Genomic DNA, 24,350 nt, shown 5'->3' with positions numbered 1-24,350 from the left:
ATAAATATTTAAAGCAGTGAATAAAATTTCAGGTGGCTCAGCCAACCATTAACAGAAAATAATTAATTATGGTGCATGAAGTAATTTCAGGTGGCTCAGCCAACCATATAGTTTCTTTTATTTATTTATATAATTTTCTTTTCTCCCTTTTTTTTTTTCTCATATTTTTTATTTTAACGAGGCGACATATTGCCCGGTATAATACCGTATTTTTTTTTCAGCGATCATAGAGTGATCGTGCTGATAACGTGTTATAATAATTACTTTATTTTATGGTGTATATAAATATAAATAATGGAGAAAGAATTTATACCCGCAGAAGGATCGGGATACTGAAAATAAAGAGATGAGAGGAGGAGAGAGATTTCTTATAACTTCTTATTGTTGAAGTATGAATTGTGATTTACAACGAACGAATTCGTTCATTTATATAGGCATAAAAAAGTAAATTATTATGCGTGCATAGTGACGGTGGGCTCCACACAAAATATTATTTCGTAATATTCTTCGCGTGTAGCGTCTATTGTTGACGTTTGATATTGTTGATATTTCTTTTTTGACTTTTGTAATAAAAATATATATTTAGTACTTCCTCTGAATCATTTTAATTGATGCTTACAGTTTATACACATAAATTAAAAGGCCCATATTGAGAATCAGTCCAATAGTCTCAAGTCCAAACCCGACCCGGAAAAGAGTAGTGATTCAGATTGCGGGTTTATTAAGAGGAAGTAGGAAAACAAAATTGAGGTAAAATCTAATCTTCAAATGATCATTGGTTAGCTTTTTGTAAAACGGATTTTCTGAAATCTTCGTTCTCATTTAGGATTCTCCTAATTGGGTAATTAATATAAGATTAGATGCCTCGAATATTCTCGCTCTCTCTACCACAAAAACCCACAACAAGTAAAGAAAAGCATCACTCTTCCTCCTTTCATCGAAAATGGCGGACAATGGTAAAGTCACGTTCTATCTCTGCTGAGCTTATTTCACCGTCTCTTTTTGATTTCTCTGTTTTCTCATTTTCTTCGGGCGACATTGATTTGATGCAGATTCTCTAGATCAGTTCTTGGCTGCCGCCATTGATGCCGCTAAAAACGCTGGACAGGTCTCTCTTTCGAACTCCTTGAGTTTTCATCGATCTTCCGGCTAATCATGATTCACTATATAGCTGCTTTGGTTTCATTCTGCAGATTATTCGTAAAGGGTTTTACGAGACCAAACATGTTGAACACAAAGGCCAGGTTTTTATTCTTGATCTTGATTTCATCTCACACAACCACACAAAGTGGGAATGGCTACTTCGATCAAACAGTGTCAATTTTGTTTTGAAATTCTCTCCTTAAATTGTTGTTTTTAGGTGGATTTGGTGACAGAGACTGATAAAGGATGTGAAGAACTCGTGTTTAATCATCTCAAGCAGCTCTTTCCCAATCACAAGGTGGTTATTTCTTCCCTACTTTGTTCGATCTTTGTTAGCTTCTCCCTTGCATTGATCATTAGAGTTTTGTTATGAATTAGTTCATAGGAGAAGAAACTACAGCTGCATACGGTGTGACAGAACTAACAGACGAACCAACTTGGATTGTTGATCCTCTTGATGGAACAACAAATTTCGTTCACGGGTATATATCGTTGCTCAATTCGAATGATCCTGTGTGTTTCATTTGCCCATTTCATTACAAACAAAACCAAATGCTGTTTTTTGTAGGTTCCCTTTTGTGTGTGTTTCCATTGGACTTACGATTGGAAAAGTCCCTCTGGTTGGCGTTGTTTATAATCCTATTATGGATGAGGTAAAAGATTGTGTAGACCCTTCTCATTGTTCCATTGTACTTCTCACCATTATACATAGTTTCCTTGATGACATGAATGTAACGAGATGTTTCTCAATTCTTACATATTATCTAATATTCAAACAGCTATTCACCGGTGTCCAAGGGAAAGGAGCATTCTTGAACGGAAAGCCAATTAAAGGTTAGCACTTGTTCTAGAGACTTGAATATATTTGTTGATCTCTGTTTTTGGTTTCAGGAAAATAGCTATCACTTATTTAGAGACTTGAGTTCTTTCTTCTTTTCAACTCAAACAATGTTCTTTTTGCAGTGTCAACTCAGAGCGAACTTGTAACCGCTTTGCTCGTAACAGAGGTAAAATCTGGCTCCTTTATGTTACGCTACTAAACTAGACTGCTTTGAAGCCTCCTCTCATCCGTTATGTGACCAATTGAATACAGGCGGGTACTAAACGTGATCAAGCTACATTAAATGACACAACCAACAGAATCAACAGTTTGCTAACCAAGGTGGAAGTTTATTGAGAGATATTTGGAACTCCACCTTTTGGTTCTAACCTCTGCCAAAACTCATGATTGTTGTGTCTTTCATTCATCAGGTTAGGTCCCTTAGGATGAGTGGCTCGTGTGCACTGGACCTCTGTGGCGTTGCGTGTGGAAGGGTTGATATCTTCTATGAACTCGGTTTCGGTGGTCCATGGTAAATTGTCTTTTTTCCCTTGCTTGGATTAAAAAAGTGGAGTTCTTGCGCAGACAAGATTAGTCCTTGATGGCATGATATCAATTTTCACAGGGACATTGCAGCCGGAATTGTAATCGTTAAAGAAGCTGGTGGACTCATTTTTGATCCGTAAGTGTTGAGATTAAACCAAACACACACTCAACCTTCCAACTGATCAACTGTTGTATGTCTTTGTTCATCAGATCCGGTAAAGATTTGGACATTACATCGCAGAGGATCGCGGCTTCCAACTCTTCTCTCAAAGAGTTATTCGCAGAGGCGTTGCGGCTTACAGGGGCATGAAGTCATCTATTGTTTTACAATATGGTGTCAACTTTATGATGAACTCAATTAAAAAACCTCACTATATGTTAGTTTGGTAACAAGGGAGAGAGTATTTCTTTTCGGTAGAAAGAAACCAACTCAATTGTTGACAAGAAACCAATTATTTTCTTTCTTTTTTAATTACTCCCCCCTTGTGAACTCAATTTAAAAACTTCATGTGTTTGGTATTGAATGAATTCGGTTCTTTCATTGTGTTGATACATTTTTGATTTTGTAATCGAATTTGCATAATTTAACCCTAATTTGCTAATTTCATCCTTCTTTAGTGCCAGTAATCTCACTTTTATGCTTCGGATCGTTTCTCTGAATCTGCTTCTGCTCCATAAACTGGATATATACACGTATAAGAACAACCCATGCCAATCCTTCCACTTCAGATTTAATCACCAAAACTCATTTCCTCTTTGCTTTTCTTTTCAGCACAACTTGCATATATTCTTCAAACACATGTACTAGAGTCTAGACTATCAGCTACCGGAAAACGAGACTTTTTGAGTAACCAGATCTCTTTCAGAGCTGTCAGAAAAGAGAAGCAAAGATTAGATATCTCCATCACATTATATTCTTTGTTGTATTCTCTCCATTCACAGGCAAAGAGATGTCATCTTTCTTCATCATAGCTAGCTTTTGGTTTCCTTAGAGATAGTCTCGACCTTTCTTGTTCCAAACCAGCAATGATGCTCTCTGTTGCTCTAGGCGGAAGATGCAGCCAGTACCAACGTACATTGGACTTTGAAGTACTCTTATGAATCATGATCCTAACATGAAAGAAGACAGTGTTGTGGTTAGTATACTTTTGAGGATCGGATCATCGACTCAGGCAATGAGTTGATTCTTCACCTTTATTAAACTCAGCAGATTCACTCACATAAAAACAAAACAAAAATAAAGGAAATAAAGCCATCGAAAAAATTAGGAAATAAAGGCATCGAAAGAAAAAGGAAATCTTAATGTGACCGTTAGTTGTGATTAGCAATTTCCTTTTTCTTTTAAACTTCTTTGCTTATAAATAGATACTCTCTCTCGCTTCTTCTAATTCTTTCCTTGTGAGAGAAACCAAAACTCTCTATTTCTCGATGATGATGATGTTCCAAGTTTGAAGTTATCTAGAAAGGCTTAGTTATCTAGGGTTACGAGCGTCTTCTTTAGGGTTAGGGCGTCGACCACTTTGGAAAACCCTAGAAACGTTGGTTCCTTCAACAGGAATGACCCTAACGTTGGCACTGGATTGGTAGGCGCTCCTTCTTGCGGGGACCTCATGAGCCTCCAGATTAAGGTCGATGATTCCGGTCAGATCGTTGACAATCGAGTCGAGACCTTTGGCTGTGGCTCTGCTATCGCCTCTTCTTCCGTTGGTATGTCTTCCAATCATGGTTTCCAATTTTGTTCGATTCGTTTTAAAGGCTCATGATCAGAGTCAGGGATATGTAGACAGGTTTTAATTTGTATATTTGTTTGGTTCAGCTTTTGACCATCAAGAATGTTTAAGTGCCCTTTAACAATCTGCCAAATCATGTTTCTATTCCTGCCTCTTTAGATATATCGTCAGGGTTGTTATCTCTAACTCTGTTTCGGTTCTTGGAATATCCCAAATCTAGTGATATGGTGAAGATTTTGATGGATGAGTCATTGTTTTGGGATTCTTGAATTTGCAGTGAAATCGCAAAGCATCTAATGTTGCCACCCGTCAAGCTACATTGCAATATGCTTGCAGAGGACGCTATCAAGTCTGCGGTCAGAGACTACAAGGAGAAGCAATCAAAGGCTAATAATGCTGCTGCTGCAGGAGAAACCATCAAGGCCTGATTCCACTAAATTTGGTTTTGGAATGAGCTTTGTAGGGGCTTCTTTGCTACCACTTCCAACAAGGTACATTATTCTTTTTCATTCTTATTTTTGTTTTTCTTTTCTTTAAAACTTATTTAAGTAAACCTAAAACTAATTAGTTTAAAACTTTCACTAAAACATTTATAAATATAAATATTTTTTTTAAAATAGTTTAAGTGTTAAATTTTAAAAACGTCGAAAACTAACCGCGCCTAGACATCCTGTCCTTAGTTGGTCCGTAAGCTTTGGTGTTCGAAGTTCGGCATGTTTCACGTAATATAGATTTAACACTTAAACTTATTTTTAAAAAATAATAATGATTTAATTTTCACTAAAATTTAAAACTTAAACTTTAAGAAATAATTAATAATTTCTAACTAAAACTATGTCAATTTCATTATTACTTTTTAAAAATTGGTTAAAGTGTTAAATTTTAAAAACGTCGAAAACTAACCGCGCTTAGGCATCCTGTCCTTAGTTGGTCCGTAAGCTTTGGTGTTCGAAGTTCGGGATGTTTTCACGTAATATAGATTTAACACTTAAATTCATTTTTAAAAAATAATAATGATTTTCACTAAAATTTAAAACTTAAACTTTAAGAAATAATTAATAATTTCTAACTAAAACTATGTCAATTTCATTATTACTTTTTAAAAATTGGTTAAAGTGTTAAATTTTAAAAACGTCGAAAACTAACCGCGCTTAGGCATCCTGTCCTTAGTTGGTCCGTAAGCTTTGGTGTTCGAAGTTCGGGATGTTTTCACGTAATATAGATTTAACACTTAAATTCATTTTTAAAAAATAATAATGATTTTCACTAAAATTTAAAAACAAACATTACACTTAAATATTTAAGAAAATAATTAATAATTGTTAACTAAAACCATGTTAATTTCACTAATAATTTTTAAAATGAGTTTAAATGTTAAGTTTTAAAAACGTCAAAAACTAACTTCGCCTAGGCATCATGTCCTTAGTTGGACCGTAAGTTTTGGTGTTCGAAGTTCGGCATATTTTCACGTAATATACGTTTAACACTAAAACTCATTTTTAAAAAATAATAATGATTTGCACTAAAATTTAAAACATTAAACTTTAAGAAATAATTTATAACTTTTAACTAAAACTATGTTGATTTCATTATTAATTTTTTAAAAATTGGTTTAAGTGTTAAATTTTAAAAATGGGGAAAACTAACTGCGCTTAGGCATCCTGTCCTTAGTTGGTCCGTAAGCTTTGGTGTTCGAAGTTCGGGATGTTTTCTAATATAGATTTAACACTTAAACTCATTTTTTAAAAAATAATAATGATTTTCACTAAAACTTAAACAAATTTAACACTTAAACTTAAAAAAAAAATTAATGCTTTTAACTAAAATCATGTTAATTTCATTATTATTTTCAAAAATTTTGTTTAAGTGTTAAATTTTAAAAACTTCGAAAACTAACCGCGCCTAGGCATCCTGTCCATAGTTGGTCTGTAAGCTTTTGGTGTTCGAAGTTCGGTAATATTTAACACTTAAACTCATTTTTAAAAAGTAATAATGATTTACACTAAAAATTAAAACAAATTTAACACTTAAACTTAAAAAAAAATTAAATTTCATTATTATTTTTAAAAAATTTGTTTAAGTGTTAAATTTTAAAAACGTCAAAAACTAACCGCGCTTAGGCATCATGTCCTTAGTTAGTCTGTAAGCTTTGGTGTTCGAAGTTCGGCAATGTTTTCACGTAATATAGATTTAACACTTAAACTTATTTTTTAAAAATAATAATGATTTTTACTAAAATTTAAAACAAATTTAACACTTAAATTTTAAGAAAATAATAAATATTTTTTAGTCTAAAACCATGTTAATTCTGAGAGGTTTTCTTTAAAGTTTTCTTTCTTAATTCACCATTTTCTTGATTTTTAAGGTTTTCCTTCTTTAGTCCGCCCTTTTGGGCCTATGTCTCTAAAAATTCCTTTCTAGCTTTGTTTTTGGAACTATTTACTTTTTTACCAATATGTATAACTTCACTGTATGGTCTTTGTTTCCTTCAAAGGTTTATCAAATATCATTTAGGGGGTGATTTGTAAACACTTTTAAAGCTTTAGAAAAGTTTTAAAGCATTTAAAGTTTTTATTTTCCCAATCACACTTTTTTGGCTTTAAGTAATTTTTAAGTCTCTAAAGTCTTTTTTTTTTTTACTCTTTGAATTCAGTTTTTTTTCTAAAGCCACGTAAACCTGACTTTAAAATTTAAAAGAATAAAAATTAATAGTTTTTTAATTTTATTTTTCTCAATATATGAAAACCTCTGATAAAATTTGTTGGAAAATTAATTTTAAAAAAGTATTATCTAATTTAGAATTGATTTTTTTCATGTTCTTTAAAGATCCACTTATGTATATATAAACAAAAAACATCAGATATTATATTTGATACAAGAATAAAGAAATATGAATGTATAAAAACTTCTCATAAAGTTTTTTTGTGTGAATTTTGTTGTTATATCACAGTTTGGATTTATATTTGCTGTAATTTACTTTATTTAAAATCATAATTTTTAAAAAAGTTAAAGCTTTTACAGCTAAAGTTTTTAGAGTCCAAAAGTAAGTAACCAATCGGCCTTTTAGATGAAAAAAAATTACCTGTCATATACAATATATGAAAACCTCTGATAAAATTCGTTGGAAAATTAATTTTAAAAAAGTATTAACTAATTTACAATTGATTTTTTTTCCTGTTCTTTTAAGATCCACTTATGTATATATATAAAAAACATCAGATATTATATTTGATACAAAAATAAAGAAATATGAATGTAGAAAAACTTCTCATAAAGTTTTTTGTGTGAATTTTATTGTTATATCACAGTTTGGATTTATATTCGCTGTATTTATTTTATTTAAAATCATAATTTTTATAGCTTTTGGTAATCATATTTTAACAGTTAAATTATCTAAAGTTAAAGTTCTTATAATCAAAATTTTTACAGCCAAAGTATTTACAGCGAAAATCTCTACCGCCGAAAGTAATAGTTGTTACCAATCGGCCCAAAAAAAATGACCAGAGGAAAATGGAGATAATGAGTCTGGCCCAGTTACCGACCCAGAGCCAGCCCGAAAGTCTCAAGTCTAAACCCGACTTGGATCGACCCGACCCGTAAACGAGAACAGATTGCGGAGAAGAACGGAGTGAGCCAGGAATTTTGATTCTCACGGTAAGGATTTAGGGTTTGTTTTGTGTAGAAGGAATTTCTCAGATCTTCGAATATCTTCCGAGGTTCTGATAATTTGGGAGTTGCGTTAAATTTCCTGGGTGGGTTGCTTCGAAGGAGAGTGATGGATGCTCAAGCGAAGAAGAAGGCGATGTTTCGCTCTAAACTCAACGCCAAGAAGAAAGACACCCGCATAGATTCTCCTCTCGTTAGGTAAACCAGTCTTGCTTCTTCTCTTCGTTTCGATGTCACTTCTGGGCTCCTGCGAATCCAAAAACCTCTAATTGAACAAATCCCCGCTTAGAATCTGTGGGTTCTGGGAATGGGCTTGAATTGTAGTTATTGGCGATTACAAGTTGTGCTGATGATTATGTTCTTTGGATTTGCAGGTACAACGAATCAGACCAGCCTGTGTGTCGAGTTTGCAATGTCGTCTTGAAATCTGAATCGCTCTGGGATGTTCATCAAGCTTCTCGTAAGCACCACGAGGTAAAGTCAGTGTCTTCTGCTCCATAAGCTTACTTCACATTCTCTTTTAACATGAGTAACAATGGGATATTTGATTAATTACTATTGAAGGTAGGTAGATTTCATGCTCTTTTATGGATTATGGATTGCTACTGAATCGTATCGTAGCTGGCTTTAGAGTCTCTGTTTTATGTTCTTTAATCTTAGTAACTTAGCTTTCGTTATTTAATGTTGGGACAGGCAATTGATAATCTGAAGGCTAGTGCAGCGGGAGTCCAACGGGGTACCAAACCTGCTGAAACTCGGCCAGCAAAAACTGAAGCTTTGGCTAAATCATCCAAATCTCAGACATCATCTGGTCTTCCGCCAAATTTCTTCGAAAATCATGAGCCTGCTAGAGGTAATGGCTTATGCACTTTCCTCTTCTTGTTCATATCTTTTTCTCAACCAGGAAAGTTTTACCAATACATTTCTTAGTCGAAGAGTTTTGGTTTAGTTGCTAGTTTTGTGGATGGCTATAGTCTTAGGATTTTGAAATATTATTATTGGTAGTTTCATTTGTCAATCGAGTTTCCGTTATTGTATCTCATGGCAAAAACTTATTGGTCAAATATGTGTTCAGAATCTGCAGAAGTAGAACCAGCAATATCCAAGAATATAGAGCAATCCAAGCAGACTATAGGTTCAGAAACAAACAATTCAAAGGGACCACTTCCAGCCGGATTCTTTGATAATCAGAAAACTGATTCTTCAAATACCAAAACCACCAGTGAACCTAAACAGAGTCAGACACAGACCACTGGTTCAGAAACAAAATCTGTGGTGAAAGGAAACCTTCCGACCGGTTTTTTTGATAATAAAGAAGCTGACCTGCTTGCCCGTGGAATAAAGCTCGTCAAACCAGATATCAAGTGAGTTTCTATTTTTTTGCTTTTACTTTTCCAGATGCAGAAAATGAAATTGAAACCTCATTGTTGTTGTCCAGTTACTTTCTTACATTCTCAATTTGAATGGGTCATATGATCTTATGGGCTTGTACCTAAGAATTATCTTAGTGAACTTATATAAACATGGATCTTCTTACAGGGATGAATATAAAGAATTTGAGAAGTTGATACAAGATGATCTGCAGGTAGTGGATAGCCGCATGGAAGAAGAAGAGGTCAGATAACTCTCTGTCACTATGATAAATTGCTGACAGTATCATAAGCTCTTTCTTAAACTTAAAATCGCTTTTCTCGCACACTAATCCTCAGGTTGATGCTGCGGAAACTATAGAAGAGGAGGAACAACGAGAGCAAAGGTGATTTGATACATAAGTTTGTTATAGCAAGAAGATGAAAATATTGAAACTTGTTTAAGATTAAGTAAACACTTAGATCTCCTTTTTAATCTTTTTCTGCAGATCATACAAAGAGAAAGTAGAGATTCTAAAGAGGAGGAAAAGGGAACTTAAAGCAGCTAGATTAGCTAAGCGTAGTAAAACCTCTGAGGGGTCTGTTAAAAAGCCGAAGAAGACCGAGGAAGAATCCCTCAGCGATGAGGAGGATGACGAGGATTCCGCTGTTGATTGGAGAGCTCAACATCTTTGAATAAAACTATAAAAGACTGTTTCAAAATCTGTACCCTGGTAAAACATTCAATGTTCTCTTAGAATATACAGTGAAAACGAATCAATCTCATGATATAGAATTATCTGCAGTTTCAGAGGATCAATTGGTATTTGAGTATAGATATCGGTTAATGGGTATAATTCAAGAACGTAACTTTCATAACCAGAGTTGCCAAAAAGGCCGGAATATTCGGGGAAGAGACCTGAAACTGTGGCAGTTTCGAGCAGTTTCAGGTGGTAAACTCAAAAACTGATTGATGACTGGTGGTCGAATCATTTTAGTTTTTGAGTTAGAATGTTTCAGATTTTGATCACTTTGTGGAAAATTTCACAATCATCTTAAAACACTATGTATTAAACAAATCAATGTATGTATATAAACAATTTAGACATTTACAGAAACCAATTAGGGGTCAAATATGTTTAGGAACTAATTAGGGGTCAAGTATTCAAGAAGGAAGACCACTAACTAAACATATTCATATTTTAATGAATTTTTGGACTGTTTGTGAGTGCCAACCATATGCTTAAAAATTGCAACAGGCTTTCCATCATAAACCATTGACATGAAATATTAAAATCGATATATATAACCAAAAACAAGGAAATAACAACGTAATTTTATCTTGTTTATAACTTGAAAAGGAGTCCACATAACAAAAGAGAGAACAGACAAAGCAAAGGTCGGTTAATGCACAATTGATGATATAAACTAATTCCCCATAAGAACATAAATTGGTTAACTAATTATTTCTGACCTAACTGAATGCACTCAATCTCAGTGGCGGAGGTAGCATAGAAACATGGGGTCAACTGACCCCGGTGAATTTTCAAAATCAAACTAATATTATGACATATTTAAACAAATACATAGATATTTGATTAAATTCCTATTTTTTGACCCCAGTGCCCAATATGAAAACTACTCTTTTGACCCCTTAAACCATAACTTTTTTAATATTACAAAATGATATAGACTATAACCACTAATTGTTATATATAAGTTTCTTTGTTTTTAATTTTATTATCATGTTTTAGACAAACCAAATGTTTTTATAAATATCAGAATTTCATTTTTGTAAATGTAATAAAAAAAACATAAGCTATATGCAATATAATTTGAAGAAAAAAAACAACCACACTTTATTAAAATATTTTTTATATTTTGACCCCGGTAAATTTAAATTCTACCTCCGCCACTGCTCAATCTCCTAAAAATACCTTAACATTATCTAGTCTTGACAAATCATATGGTTTAAATTGTCACGTGAATTTATAATGGTAAAGTGTTACCACAACGGGAATCAAAGTTTAGGGACATTTCAGTTTAGAGTCTATCCATCATAACACTTGTATCCCAACTTGGGTTTTCCAAAATTTTTAAGATTATTTTTATAGACATTGTTTTTTTTATAAAGTATAATTTTTCGAACTCATCGTCTTCATGTAAATTTCAGAAAAAAAAAAGAGAGACAAAACACCATAACCAAACAATATCTTATAAAATAGTACATACAATCATAAGTGTTTATCCTTATGATCTCTAATCTCTTTTTTTTTTCCTTGATCTCTAATCTCTTATGCATGTTTAAACGTGATAAAGGATAAATCGTTCTACATTAGAAAGATAGAAACCTTTACGAATAAAATGATCGAAAAAGTGACTCTTCAAACTTTATCACATCACGAAACCTTATCACATGTAACATTTAATGACATTATTTATCTTGTGGTTATAAAAGACTCTTATCACTTATATGGTGCTCTTCATAGGTCATACTAAAAATAAACCCATATCTCACTGGTTCACCTTATTTTTTTAAACATATGATTATTCTTTTACACTACGTTATCTTTTATTGTGGCCATAAAAATATTAATATAGCATGGGCGTTTTCAATCACAATTTGAACTTTTAATATAAGAAAATTAAATAACAGCACTAACCAAAAAAAAAACGAAAATTTGTCTATAAATTTCGCCGATTCGTTGGTGTTGTTCATCGGAATAACTTGAGTTGCTATTTTCTTCTCTATCTGATAAATTTCAAAATTTGAAAACACAGGCGCCAATTTTAGGCATATAACTGAAAATCACAAAAAAAAAAAAAAAAAAAAAGAGGAAATAAGAGAGAAAAAAAGAGAAGAGAGAGAAAAACAGAGAGATTGTCTTCTTCGTCATATATCCGATTATCTGGTTTCGTGATTCGGAGGTGTAATGGGAGGTAGTAGCGGCGGCGGAGTTTCTTACCGGAGCGGCGGCGAATCAGACGTGGAATTGGAGGATTACGAGGTTGATGATTTTAGAGATGGTATTGTAGAATCGCGAGGAAACAGATTCAATCCTCTCACCAATTTCTTAGGGTTAGACTTCGCCGGCGGTAGCGGCGGAAAGTTCACCGTCATTAATGGAATCAGAGATATCTCCAGAGGCTCCATTGTTCATCCCGATAACCGGTAAAACCATAAATTCTCGTCACGCTTTTGAAAGTTTTTGTTCCGAGTCCTTTCATTATTTCATAGTTTCACAACTAGCCCCTACGTTTTATTTTATTTCATTCTAGTCCACTTACTTTGCTATATGGATTTAGGGTAAATAATATTCTTTACTTATTTTGACTAAAAGTAAATCTTATAGAAATCAAACTATAGATTTTAAGCTATAATAACTTTAATCAAAGAAAGAAATTTAGAAGGCAATACCAAGTTTTGGGTCAATTGTAGTGAAAACGAAAACGTTAGGGGCTTCATTGTGGGTTTTAGTGTAATTACATTTTATTCGGTTATTCATTCATTTTTCCCGCCACTTTATGACACGTATCAATTTCTCAATGGTCACAAATGATCGTTCGTTAAAAATCTAACGGCCAATGATGAGTCTGTACACGTCAGACCAAAGAAAACTCTGTTTCGCTGATGTTTGGAGCAATATTAGAAGTAATGAGTTTAGTCTAGCTACTAAAAATTGTTAACAAAATTCTTCGATTTGCAGGTGGTACAAGGCGTGGACGATGTTTATATTGATATGGGCACTTTATTCTTCCTTCTTCACTCCATTGGAATTCGGTTTCTTCAGGGGATTACCAGAGAATCTCTTCATCCTCGATATCGCTGGCCAAATCGCTTTCTTAGTAGATATTGTCTTGACATTCTTCGTCGCTTATCGAGATAGCCGAACTTATAGAATGATCTATAGACGCAGCTCAATCGCTTTACGGTATTCTAACTCTCCTCTGTTTCTCTCTTCTTGCTATGTGTTTAGTAGACTCATATGATAAGTGTTCACAAGATTCTTCTATTCAAAGGAACGATATTAACCTTTTCATGGTGTTTGCCATTTTTGCAGGTACTTAAAATCAACTTTTATTATTGATTTACTTGCTTGCATGCCATGGGATATCATCTACAAGGTACACTTTTTACTCTTTGATTTTGCTAACACCGTGAGTTGCGAGAAACCAAATGGGGAATTTGAAACTGAAAAATTAAAAAAAAAAACAGGCTGCAGGCGAAAAAGAAGAAGTGAGATACCTATTGTTGATAAGGCTATATCGAGTTCATAGAGTAATCCTGTTTTTCCACAAAATGGAGAAAGATATAAGAATCAATTACCTATTTACAAGAATCGTCAAGCTTATCTTCGTCGAGCTTTATTGCACTCACACCGCAGCTTGTATCTTCTATTACTTGGCCACGACGCTGCCTGCTTCTCAAGAAGGGTATACATGGATTGGAAGCTTGAAGTTAGGAGATTACAGTTACTCGCAGTTTAGAGAGATCGATCTTTGGACTAGATACACTACTTCTATGTACTTTGCAGTTGTTACTATGGCAACTGTTGGTAAGTTCTGATAACTGAAAACTTGGTGAATCGTTTGCTTTGATTTTTTATATGCCTATTCCTTTGATGCAGGTTATGGAGATATACACGCGGTTAATATGCGGGAAATGATATTCGCGATGGTCTACATTTCATTCGATATGATTCTAGGAGCTTACTTGATTGGTAACATGACAGCTTTGATTGTAAAAGGTTCGAAAACAGAGAGATTCCGGGATAAGATGGCTGATATTATGCGGTATATGAACCGAAACAAACTCGGTAGAAACATCCGTGGTCAGATTACCGGACATTTGCGGTTGCAGTACGAAAGCAGCTACACTGAGGCAGCTGTTCTTCAAGACATCCCTGTCTCTATCCGCGCGAAGGTATTGATGAATGCTTTAGAGATGCTTATTCAGATTCAGATGATGAACAGATGTAAGCTTATGTTTTTACTGCAGATTGCGCAAACTTTATACTTGCCGTATATTGAGAAAGTTCCTCTCTTCCGCGGGTGCTCAGCTGAATTCATTAACCAGATTGTAAGCCTTTTGATTTTGACTGTGGAAATTGACTTTCTTTCTTCAGGTAACTCAAGAGCAAACTTTTGGTTCTATTACAGGTTATAAGACTTCATGAAGAGTTCTTTCTCCCTGGAGAAGTTATAATGGAGCAAGGAAGCGTCGTTGATCAGCTCTACTTTGTTTGTCACGGTGTATTGGTAAGCGAAATTCTGCGTTTTCGTCAAACAAAATGTTAGGAATATTTAAAAATCTCAGTTAGTAAACCAAACTTCTTGTAATATAATCAGGAGGAGATAGGTATAGCTAAGGATGGATCTGAAGAAATAGTGGCACTTCTAGAACCAGATCATTCTTTTGGAGAGATTTCAATCCTCTGCAATATTCCTCAGCCTTACACGGTTCGAGTTGCAGAGCTATGTCGGATTCTAAGGCTTGACAAGCAATCTTTTATGAACATACTTGAGATATATTTCCACGATGGACGGAGGATTCTCAACAATCTGCTTGAAGGGAAAGAATCCAATGTTCGGATTAAGCAACTAGAATCCGATATAACCTTTCATATCAGTAAACAAGAGGCAGAGCTAGCTTTGAAATTGAATAGTGCGGCTTTCTACGGTGATCTTTATCAGCTTAAGAGTTTGATTCGAGCTGGAGGTGACCCGAATAAGACAGATTATGACGGAAGATCGCCATTGGTATGCTTCTACAGCTTCTCGGTATCTTTAATCAAACATTGGAAGATATCTAACAAGTTTTTGTCTTAACAGCATCTTGCAGCCTCTAGAGGATATGAAGACATTACATTATATCTTATTCAAGAATCAGTTGATGTAAATATCAAAGATAAATTGGGGAGCACACCTTTACTAGAAGCAATCAAGAATGGGAATGATCGTGTTGCGGCGTTGCTTGTTAAAGAAGGAGCTACGTTGAACATAGAGAATGCAGGGACTTTCCTTTGCACAGTGGTTGCGAAAGGAGACAGCGATTTCTTGAAACGACTTCTCAGTAACGGAATTGATCCTAATTCCAAAGATTATGATCACAGAACACCTCTTCATGTAGCTGCCTCTGAAGGATTTTATGTCTTGGCAATCCAATTGGTAGAAGCAAGTGCTAATGTTCTTGCAAAAGACAGGTAACTTCTTTTTTATTCGTTATCTTAATAAACAAAGATCTGTTTGTTTTTTCGCGGTTGCTAACTGTTTTTTTGTATTTGAATCAGATGGGGAAACACTCCTCTTGATGAAGCCCTAGGTTGTGGGAACAAGATGTTGATAAAATTACTCGAAGACGCTAAGAATTCTCAAATCTCTTCGTTTCCGAGTGGCTCCAAAGAGCCTAAAGGTAGTATATCCGGCATATAAGTCAAAGTACCGATGTTTTCTCAGATTTAAGACTTTAACATAGCAGTTTGTTTATTCGAATAATTTGCAGATAAAGTATATAAAAAGAAATGTACAGTGTATTTTGCACATCCTGGTGATTCGAAAGAGAAAAGAAGGCGCGGGATTGTACTGTGGGTGCCTCGAAGCATCGAGGAGCTTATAAAAACTGCAGCGGAACAGCTGAAGGTTCCAGAAGCTTCTTGTGTATTGTCTGAAGATGAAGCTAAAATTATTGATGTAGATTTGATTAGTGATGGACAAAAGTTGTACTTGGCTGTTGAAACATAATGATTCTGGCAAATTTCAAAAAATCAGTTTATTTAGAAACAGAGTAACTACAAAGAATAATAGTGTGTTTTGTTTGTTTGATTAGAATGATTTCTTCACATTCTTCAAATGCATTGAAGAATCGACACAATTTGTCTTCTCGATCTCGTTTCTACAACGGTTTAAATTCCGTAAGAGCTCGCTCGCTTTCTCCTTCGTCTTATCCTCGCACCCGACTTGTAAGAGCACTAAAAGTTTCTCAAAGGCACCAACTTGAAGAGCTTCAACTAGCAAACAATCATCAGATTTTCCATTATTCTTCCATAGCTTCCAAAGAATCGAGACCGAACATTGTGTCGCGAGATCCGAAACTCTAAGAACCTTCTTAACTAGAAGAGGAACGATCAAAGCGTTTCTAAGAACATCTTCTTTGCCTTGCTCGTTATCGCATATAGCGTTAAGAACAACTAGAGATCTCTCGCAAACGCTCTGTTCGGCATTGTTCACCATCATCTCTGTGATCACTTCAACCAAACCCAGTCTCACAAATCTTGCAGCGATCTGGTCGTTACAAGAAATCGCTCTATAAATCACCATTAGCGATGCTTTCGCCGAGCTAGTCGAAACAGAGTCTCTGATGATCTTAACTAATCCTTCACAAGCTCCTTCCATATCTTTTAACGCATACACGTACCTCTTGTCTACTGCAATAACCTCTCTGATACAAAACGCAGCGTTTTGTCTCGTTTTAGCGTCCTTACCGTTCAAGAACCGTACGAGACAGTTAAGCGAGGCTGTTGATCCCATCTTGTTGAAACCTTCTGATCGATTCAGAGGCAACCATGAAGATAGAACAAACAAGATTTCCTCCAAAAGACGATCGTGTCCCTCACGCGCCGCCGCGAATCTTTCGAAACAAGAAGACAGAGCTAAAACTCCGCCGTTTTGGACCAAACACTTCTTGTTCGTGTCCCCTCCTTCTCTTCCCAAGTTCTTGATTTTGGTTACAATCTCGAAACACTCGCCATATTCCTCACGCGCCGCCGCATTTTCCAATCTCCGACTTATCTCAACGGCATCATACGGCGCCAACAGCACCCGCGGTGACTCAATCCGCTCCATCCTTGATGATCGGAGTTGAACCGGAATCTTGGTTTCCACGACGGATATATCGCCGGCAATCAATTGATTGCGTCTCTTTGCTACTCCTCCTCTTGATCTCCAAGGTAACACCATTATTTCGTTTTCCTTTTTGTTTTTTGGTTTGGTTTCCTAAGAAAATTCAAATATTTTTCGATTATTCGATGAAGAATGAAATGGGTTTATGGGATTTGTATAAATATATGTTCCTTAACGTGTTTTATTTATATATATATGCATGTAATGTAAGGTGGTTTTGTACTTATTACTAAAGTGAGACATGGTCAAAGGTTGTATAAGCTTGAAAGAGAAAAAAGCTAAGAAATGGAAGTTTGATTTAGGTTTGTGAACTGAATTGGAATGTTGACCGTTGAAATATACTATGGATTATGACTTTTTATTTTCCGGCGGTTAATTAAATTTAGAGTATTTCATTCAAATATTGTTAATGTCTAGAAAGCTTAGAAATAACTTAGAAGATCATATCAAGAACTATATAATATTACACAAACATATAGATTACGCGTTTTTATCCTTGATCAACTGTATACTATATGTTTAATTAAAAAGTACTAGAAAGTTATTAAATATTATAAATTTAAGTATATATCAATAATGATTAGAAATTAGTTCGCGATCATGAAACATCTTTGATTGTTTATACGATACATAATGAGACTTATATATATGACCATGACGTATAATATATGTAGTATAGATTACAAGGATGGGAACATTTGGACTGGACTCGAGTACGGGTAGGCATGTGAGACTCATTCTGTGAATAAGAAATAGTCATAGTTGAATTAATAAAAGTAGTAATTAAGAGTGATTAAATTAGCTTTAGTTTAAGAAAATGAAAAAACGAGTAGGGAAGACTATTAGACCAGGACGGTGGGACTCGGGCTGGGTCGCTTATCCGTCGTCGGGTCCGTGTTTGTTTACTTTTCCCCGCGTCATTGTTTCTTCAATATATTAAATATGTATGTTACGCGTAGACTTATTTACGTGATTCAAAAGTAGAGGAGTATCTAGATCATAAACAAGACGATTACGTGTAGACATATTTACTTAATACAAATGGTGTTTGAAGAACAAAAAAAAAAAAAAAAACAAAGACGATTTGATTCGATCAAAACCAAATATGTATGTATAACTGATAAAAACGAATTTCACAAAAAAAAAAAAGAGTAAAATTTAATATTATATTTGATTAAAACGATCCATAAAGAGTTATTTTCACTTAATTATCTTGATTTTTAAGGAAAACAAAAAAAAAATCAACCGAAACCGGATTCATTACATCCCGGTTCTGTTTATCACCAAATCTAACGCAGAAACATAAGCCAGTTGGTTCAATCAAAGTCATGCATTCTCAAACTTGTTAATGCTGAAATTACCTACCTAATCTTCAGTAACGCACAAATTATCGACAGGAATCAAGAAAATTGGTTCTTAAATCATTTGGGCCTTTTTTATGAAACAAGGCCTCTTCTTCACTGACTGAGATGAAGTTTCCTGGATCGAAATTAACATTTTAAACGCATCATAGCTTAATAACATTGTTAATTAGCTTGTGAGAAAATAGGTTTAAGTGGTACAAAATAATAAGGGAGAGGATGAAGAAATTACACATTGAGGAAAATATTTTATGGCATTCAGACTCATTTATTCACCTTACTCGTTCCATATTACAAAGCCAATGTATCAGAGATAATACCAGGGTCTGACTTCTATACTTAAAAAAAGAGAATTTACAGATTCATCTTCAATAAGACTCTCTTTGAATAATGATTTAACCCCTTTCTCTTGCTACTGCTCTGTATCAACACTAGACAATGGTTTGTCTTGTTCCAAACAAAAATTTTTCTTTAGGCTTCTGAAATAATGTTCTCACAATAATAAAAGCAGAAACTCATTAAGAAAATGATCAGACACAAACACATTTATAAGCTGCACATTAATGTGCCTCTCCATAGATCTACTTCATGGAAGAGAAGATTTCCATGAAGCAAAATTGTCATGGAGAGGCAAAAAAATCAATCTTGTCATCTTCCGACACAAAATTGGCACAGAGGCTATCACCTATTTGCTTTAAGGATGACTTCATAATTGGAATCTCAGACACCAAGAAAACAGAGTAGCTCAGAGTTTCAAGAATGTTGACTACAACAAGAAATTGAATCCAATGGTTAATATAAGATCAGCGAGCTTGATTCGGACATAGATAAAATATAGACAAATGTGGAAGTGTGACCTCCGTAGAGCAACTCCATGGAAGAGAAGAGTTCCATGAAGATATTGCCATGGAGGTCTATAAACTAATGTCGTCATCTTCCGACACAAAATTGGTATAAATTAAAACCTATCTTGCTTTGTTAGATGACCTCTTACAAGAAAACACCAACACAAACAAAGATTTCTCAGTCGCTGTAACACTAAACCCTAAAATCTGATATGGAGGTAACGGAAGAGAGAAAACGCAAGTTTATATGTACTCATGGAGAGAGATTTAGGGCAACCGATGGAACTAAGTAAAACGACACCGGTTACTTAACTATTGTGTTTAGAATGTTTAATAGAATATGGGCTTTATTTAGAGCCCAACTTATTTCTACAGTAGGTCCAACCTTTAAAAAGCCTAAGAGTTGAAGAATAAAACAAACGCTCCAATTACTTCTTTACACATTTGGGTTTGATTTTACAGTGAAGACTGAACCAGTCTAGCCAAATTACAATCCAGAACTTTTTAAACCAGCCAAATTACAATCCAGAACCAAACCAACATAACAACGCCCAGTTTGTTGAAGAGTCAAGTCAAACCTCAAAACATTACCAAATTGAAGAAAATAAATAAACTAAGACAGAGCAAAAAAGATAAGAAATTCAAAGGGCTGAGTATAAGCTTCCAACATAAATAAAGTCTGGATCAAACACTCTCCAACCAGAGATTACTAAGGCCAGACCATAACCTTTAGTCGAATGCAAGCTGACAGGTAGGTGAACACCTGGGTAACGACGACAACTCCTTACGCATCTCGAGTTTCTTGTTGGGGTCGGTTGATTTTTCACTAATGTGGTATTCACTACTATTGTGGATAAGTTGCCCTCTTTAGACGGTTTGCGTTTCTTAAGATAAATGCTATTACTTCTTTCAATTCTTCTGCTCCATCATAACCCGTCCATTCAAGAGTTTCGAGACTCCATTTTACACATTCAGGGACTGAACTCGGTTCACTCCAGCACGGGCGATCATCATCATCTTCATAATGAAGCTATAAGTTGACATGATAGAAGTACAGTGCATTAGATCAACATACATATACTGATCCAAGGAAACTGAATCATTTGGGACGAATTTTATGCACCTGTACAAGTTTGAGAGCTCGTAAATTAGGGGAATCTTTGAGAACACGCATAAGTAGAGTCAACCACTCTGCTTCATTATATGTCAATATCTCTAAATACACAAGAGAGCTGAAGACTGTACCAACAGGTAATGCATACTGGCACTGCAATGCAAAACAGAATTAAGTACACAGTCAATGTTAGTGGCAACAATTTGCTCACAAGAACACACGTATTTGCTTTAGTCGTTCTTCAATAACTGATTCGGAAAACAAAACCAAGTATGCATGTAATATATAGTTAAGTAGATATTACCGTTGAGTAAGTTATACCACGTAAAGTGAGACGCTTGACTGACCTCAATATTTGCCTCTACAACATTAGGCATATGACTCTCAATAACACAAAAACTACCCTCATTAATATCATAAATTTCAAAGCTCTCTAAAGATGGAGCTTCTATCACAAACCCAGCTGCAATATCTGAAGCTTCATATTTACGCAAGACTAAACTCTTGAGAGAAGGGACTTTTATGGTGAAACTGGTCACATTGTGACCTTGAATTGGTTTCACAACCAAGCTTTCAAGAACAGGACAATCCGATAAAAGCCTCTGAACAAACTCGTTACCTGGGTATATCACATATTTCAGGCTCAACTTCTTGAGAGATGGGAAGGAGATTGGAGAAGTGACATCCAAAAAAACCACTTTATCTACATTCAATTTGACAAGCATGCTACACCCCGTGTACAAACTCCTTGGAAGTATGACTAGAGCTGTAGTATAAGAAGGGTCCATCTTGATAATCAGCTTACGCACACAGCGTTTAAGTGCAGTTCTGGTCCATACTCCGATATCAACAGCACCAGAGTTTTGACCAAGTTTGAAATGCAAAGTCTCTATAACCGGGGCCTCATGCAAAAGCAAAGACCTGTCCACAAAACGAGGAAAACTTCCAGCGCTAGCATCATCATATCTGAGTTTAGGCACCATCATCCAAAGCGGTTGCCATCGTTTGGACAAAACCATTGTGGCCACAACTTGTCTCGCAGGCAGAAAAGACAATATCTTCAAGAGCAGTGCATCGGGCAATTCACTTATGATATCCATCACTGAGAGCTAAACCCTTTTGAAGATCCTTGCGCAAAATCCCAAAACCCTCTATCAATCCACCCTAGAAATCAATGCGGAAGAACACTAGCAGCAGTCTAATCTCCGCCAGAAATCTCAAAACCCTAGCGAAAACAGAAACCCACCATATATATCAATCAACGCCAAAGAAGACTAATTTTTGAACCGATTTTACATTCAAATACCTCGCGACGGATCCGATACTCTCTGGCTGAAACCTAAACCCTGCTAAACCCTGAAATGGTTTCTCTCTTCAACAATAGACAACAAATAAAATAAAAGAGGCGTCACCAAATTCCTTATTTTATTGGATAAAAAAATATTCTTAACTATTTTAATCGCAATTAATTTCTGTTTCTTCTGTAGAGTTTGATCCTAATTGTGTCCAACTGAAAAAGTAACATCTTTCAACCGGAAATTATTAAACCAATGCACGTGCTCAAATTCAAATTTGAGGGAAATTACTTTCAATTTTATTCAACCTGATTCGCCAAAAGAATATTACAACAATGGCCATCAGATCAAGATCAAGATCACTTGTATAAATCACCTCTATACATTATTAATAAATGCTTGAGAGACTAAATGAAAATGACAATTTACAGATTCCTCTTTTGAAAAATCAAAGCTCTTCTTCTTTTTGTTTCTTCACTGCTGTGTATTATCAATGGTAGTGTCTTTACCAGAGGATGTTGTTGCTGCTAGTCTTGTTTCAGATACAGAGTGTCTTCTTGATTGCCCTGTTGATGTTTCCACTGCCTCATCGGTCTCTGAAGCTGTGTTCTCGTATGCGAATACTCGCATTGGGTGATCAAATTTACAGCTTGGACCAAATTTGCAGATTCCATAGCGAGTATAGAACACACACAACGGTTCTCCCTATCGACAAAACCAACATCAAACAATGTCGAGATCTAATCGAAGAAAACCAAGGACGATTACATATATTTCAGTATTTCAGCTTACCGGGCGTAAAGGGAGGCCAATGGAGCTTAAGAGACAATCAGGAGGAGGAGCTTGTCTGTCTCTAGGATGGTGAAATTTGCAAACTGTGCCAAATTTGCAGTCACCTGTCTTCATGTAGAACTGGCATTCGGGTTGTCCTGGTCTTTCCGGGAACACATTTTCCCTCGGCAATGCATAATACCCTCCTATCGGAACAGAGGACCCCGGATTGAAACCCGAGAATGACCCTTGAGACTGAGAGCCTGACTCTATTGTCTCGTTCTGCTGTAAGTTTCTGTAGTTTTGATCATTTCCGGTACCTGAAGGAGAAACCGAGCCGAGCTGACCCTAACGAAATGGAAACCCCGAGAAACACTCGACAGAAATCAAACCCAAGTCATACAAAATCTGAAAGAGAATAAGCAATGTTGTTTAGTAAACTTACACTGTAAGGGTTCCATCCTTGTACTGGGACAACTCCTTGAGGCATGATTAAGGAAGCGTAGCTAGACGGATCTTGCCAACGAGGGCTGGCAATAAAAGAAGCTCTTGACCAAGGATAAGACTGTTGGCCTGAAGTTGGAACCATCATGTTGGTTGGTTGAGGCTGAGGGTGGTTGAATTTACAAGTACCACCAAATTTACAATGTCCGGTTCTTAGAAAATAAGCACAATCAACTTCATTCTGCGTATATGACATTCAGAGAATCACTAAGAGAATGAAAAAATGGGAAATAATGAAAACATAAAAGTCAAAAGTCAACATACCGAGCGGAGAGGATAGCCTAACATATTGAGAGAGACTCTTCCAGCAATCCCAGCTTTGTTCCTAGGATGATGAAACTTACATGTTACTCCAAACTTGCAGGTTCCTGTCTTCAAATAGTACTGCGCAAACATACAACATCACAATGTAAGTTTAGTTTGTGTAAGAAGATAATGACTAAATTACCAAACCTTGGGAAAATGCTAATCTACAATTGGACAAACCAAAACTTCTTTACCTCGCATTCAGGCTGACCAATCCTTTCAGGGTATTCTCCTCTCATCCTTGCAGTGGCTATAACCTAGAATTTGGACAATGAGAGAGAAGAGATAAAAAAAAAAGTTCCGAAAGGCAAAAGCTTTGACATTTTATTCAGACCAAACAGATCTCTGAACTCCAAAATCACAGACAGGAACACAAAAAACCATATCGTACCAGTTCCCGATCACGAGGATGATTGAACCGACAAGTAGAGCCAAATCTACAAAGTCCAGTTCTTATGTAATAAGAACAATCAGGCTCTCCTGGTCGTTCAGGGTAAGAACCTGTTTCCATTATTTCATCTGAACTCAAATTCATTTGCCACATTGCATCTGATCAGAACCCACAACACAAAAAAAAAACAAAGAGAAACTGAGTTTAAACCCAATCCGTTCAAGAAAAAAAAAATTCAAAATTTGCAGATCAAAACAGAGAAAAAGAGGAAGAAAATTGATTAGACCTTGATTCATCAAAGGTGAAAGAGAAGACATGGGAACTCCGGCATTAAAATCCATAGACGTGAAGAGGAAGAATGTCTCCGATGATGATGATGATGATAATAAGCATCAGACATTATACTGTCATCACTAAGAATGAATCACCGATAATCGATCTTCCTCCAACAAGAAAATGAAGTGTAGATAGGTAAATGACAATGGAGGAAGAAGACATCTAAGAAGAATCGTGTAAACAGAGAGGTGAGAGGGTAGTGAAGAAAGAGAGAGAGAGAGAGAGAAAGACGAAAAAGCAAAAAAGCGTTCTCGTCTCACCTCCACACAAATCA

General features: G+C 35.4%; 5 protein-coding genes and 1 pseudogene across 7 annotated transcripts; 3 read left to right on the top strand and 3 right to left on the bottom strand.

The window, feature by feature from the left end:
• Positions 1 to 847: 847 nt before the first annotated feature.
• Positions 848 to 3,063, top strand: LOC9320409 (inositol-phosphate phosphatase). Its single transcript, XM_021033660.1, has 12 exons — positions 848 to 956; positions 1,053 to 1,108; positions 1,194 to 1,244; positions 1,361 to 1,441; positions 1,522 to 1,625; positions 1,712 to 1,796; positions 1,923 to 1,977; positions 2,107 to 2,150; positions 2,237 to 2,305; positions 2,395 to 2,495; positions 2,589 to 2,645; positions 2,720 to 3,063. The coding sequence occupies exons 1-12, from the start codon at positions 944 to 946 to the stop codon at positions 2,817 to 2,819; spliced, it is 816 nt and encodes a 271-aa protein (XP_020889319.1). The 5' UTR covers positions 848 to 943; the 3' UTR covers positions 2,820 to 3,063.
• A 4,682-nt stretch (positions 3,064 to 7,745) lies between these two features.
• On the top strand, positions 7,746 to 10,074 carry LOC9318322 (zinc finger protein 830). 2 transcript variants are annotated; one of them, XM_021033676.1, is made up of 8 exons: positions 7,790 to 7,893; positions 8,008 to 8,103; positions 8,280 to 8,379; positions 8,599 to 8,758; positions 8,981 to 9,269; positions 9,445 to 9,520; positions 9,615 to 9,661; positions 9,764 to 10,074. In XM_021033676.1, the coding sequence occupies exons 2-8, from the start codon at positions 8,015 to 8,017 to the stop codon at positions 9,948 to 9,950; spliced, it is 948 nt and encodes a 315-aa protein (XP_020889335.1). In that variant the 5' UTR covers positions 7,790 to 7,893; positions 8,008 to 8,014; the 3' UTR covers positions 9,951 to 10,074. The 2 variants fall into 2 exon arrangements, with proteins under 2 accessions (XP_020889336.1, XP_020889335.1); XM_021033677.1 differs by having other exon boundaries at positions 7,746 to 8,103; positions 8,990 to 9,269.
• Positions 10,075 to 11,909: 1,835 nt separating this feature from the next.
• On the top strand, positions 11,910 to 16,018 carry LOC110230488 (potassium channel SKOR). Its single transcript, XM_021033667.1, has 11 exons — positions 11,910 to 12,426; positions 12,962 to 13,186; positions 13,316 to 13,379; positions 13,471 to 13,810; positions 13,883 to 14,178; positions 14,254 to 14,334; positions 14,415 to 14,513; positions 14,604 to 15,014; positions 15,087 to 15,457; positions 15,545 to 15,666; positions 15,757 to 16,018. The coding sequence occupies exons 1-11, from the start codon at positions 12,188 to 12,190 to the stop codon at positions 15,993 to 15,995; spliced, it is 2,487 nt and encodes an 828-aa protein (XP_020889326.1). The 5' UTR covers positions 11,910 to 12,187; the 3' UTR covers positions 15,996 to 16,018.
• LOC9318321 (U-box domain-containing protein 21) lies at positions 15,999 to 17,349 on the bottom strand. Its single transcript, XM_002882208.2, has one exon. It carries the CDS (start codon positions 17,208 to 17,210, stop codon positions 16,077 to 16,079), a length of 1,134 nt encoding a protein of 377 aa, XP_002882254.1. The 5' UTR covers positions 17,211 to 17,349; the 3' UTR covers positions 15,999 to 16,076.
• A 1,400-nt stretch (positions 17,350 to 18,749) lies between these two features.
• On the bottom strand, positions 18,750 to 21,976 carry LOC110229827 (annotated as a pseudogene). The gene is made up of 3 exons (XR_002333197.1): positions 20,707 to 21,976; positions 20,483 to 20,638; positions 18,750 to 20,389 (listed from the first exon to the last, which is right to left on the bottom strand). The product of XR_002333197.1 is annotated as a probable FBD-associated F-box protein At1g32375 (transcript).
• Positions 21,977 to 22,047: 71 nt separating this feature from the next.
• Positions 22,048 to 24,336, bottom strand: LOC9318320 (zinc finger CCCH domain-containing protein 33). Its single transcript, XM_002882207.2, has 7 exons — positions 24,027 to 24,336; positions 23,741 to 23,898; positions 23,544 to 23,606; positions 23,308 to 23,427; positions 22,985 to 23,224; positions 22,561 to 22,887; positions 22,048 to 22,473 (listed from the first exon to the last, which is right to left on the bottom strand). The coding sequence occupies exons 1-7, from the start codon at positions 24,079 to 24,081 to the stop codon at positions 22,243 to 22,245; spliced, it is 1,194 nt and encodes a 397-aa protein (XP_002882253.1). The 5' UTR covers positions 24,082 to 24,336; the 3' UTR covers positions 22,048 to 22,242.
• Positions 24,337 to 24,350: the final 14 nt, after the last annotated feature.

Source organism: Arabidopsis lyrata, assembly GCF_000004255.2.
Source record: "Arabidopsis lyrata subsp. lyrata unplaced genomic scaffold ARALYscaffold_3, whole genome shotgun sequence".
Lineage (NCBI taxonomy): Eukaryota > Viridiplantae > Streptophyta > Magnoliopsida > Brassicales > Brassicaceae > Arabidopsis > Arabidopsis lyrata.
This window is presented reverse-complemented; position numbering and strand designations above follow the sequence as displayed.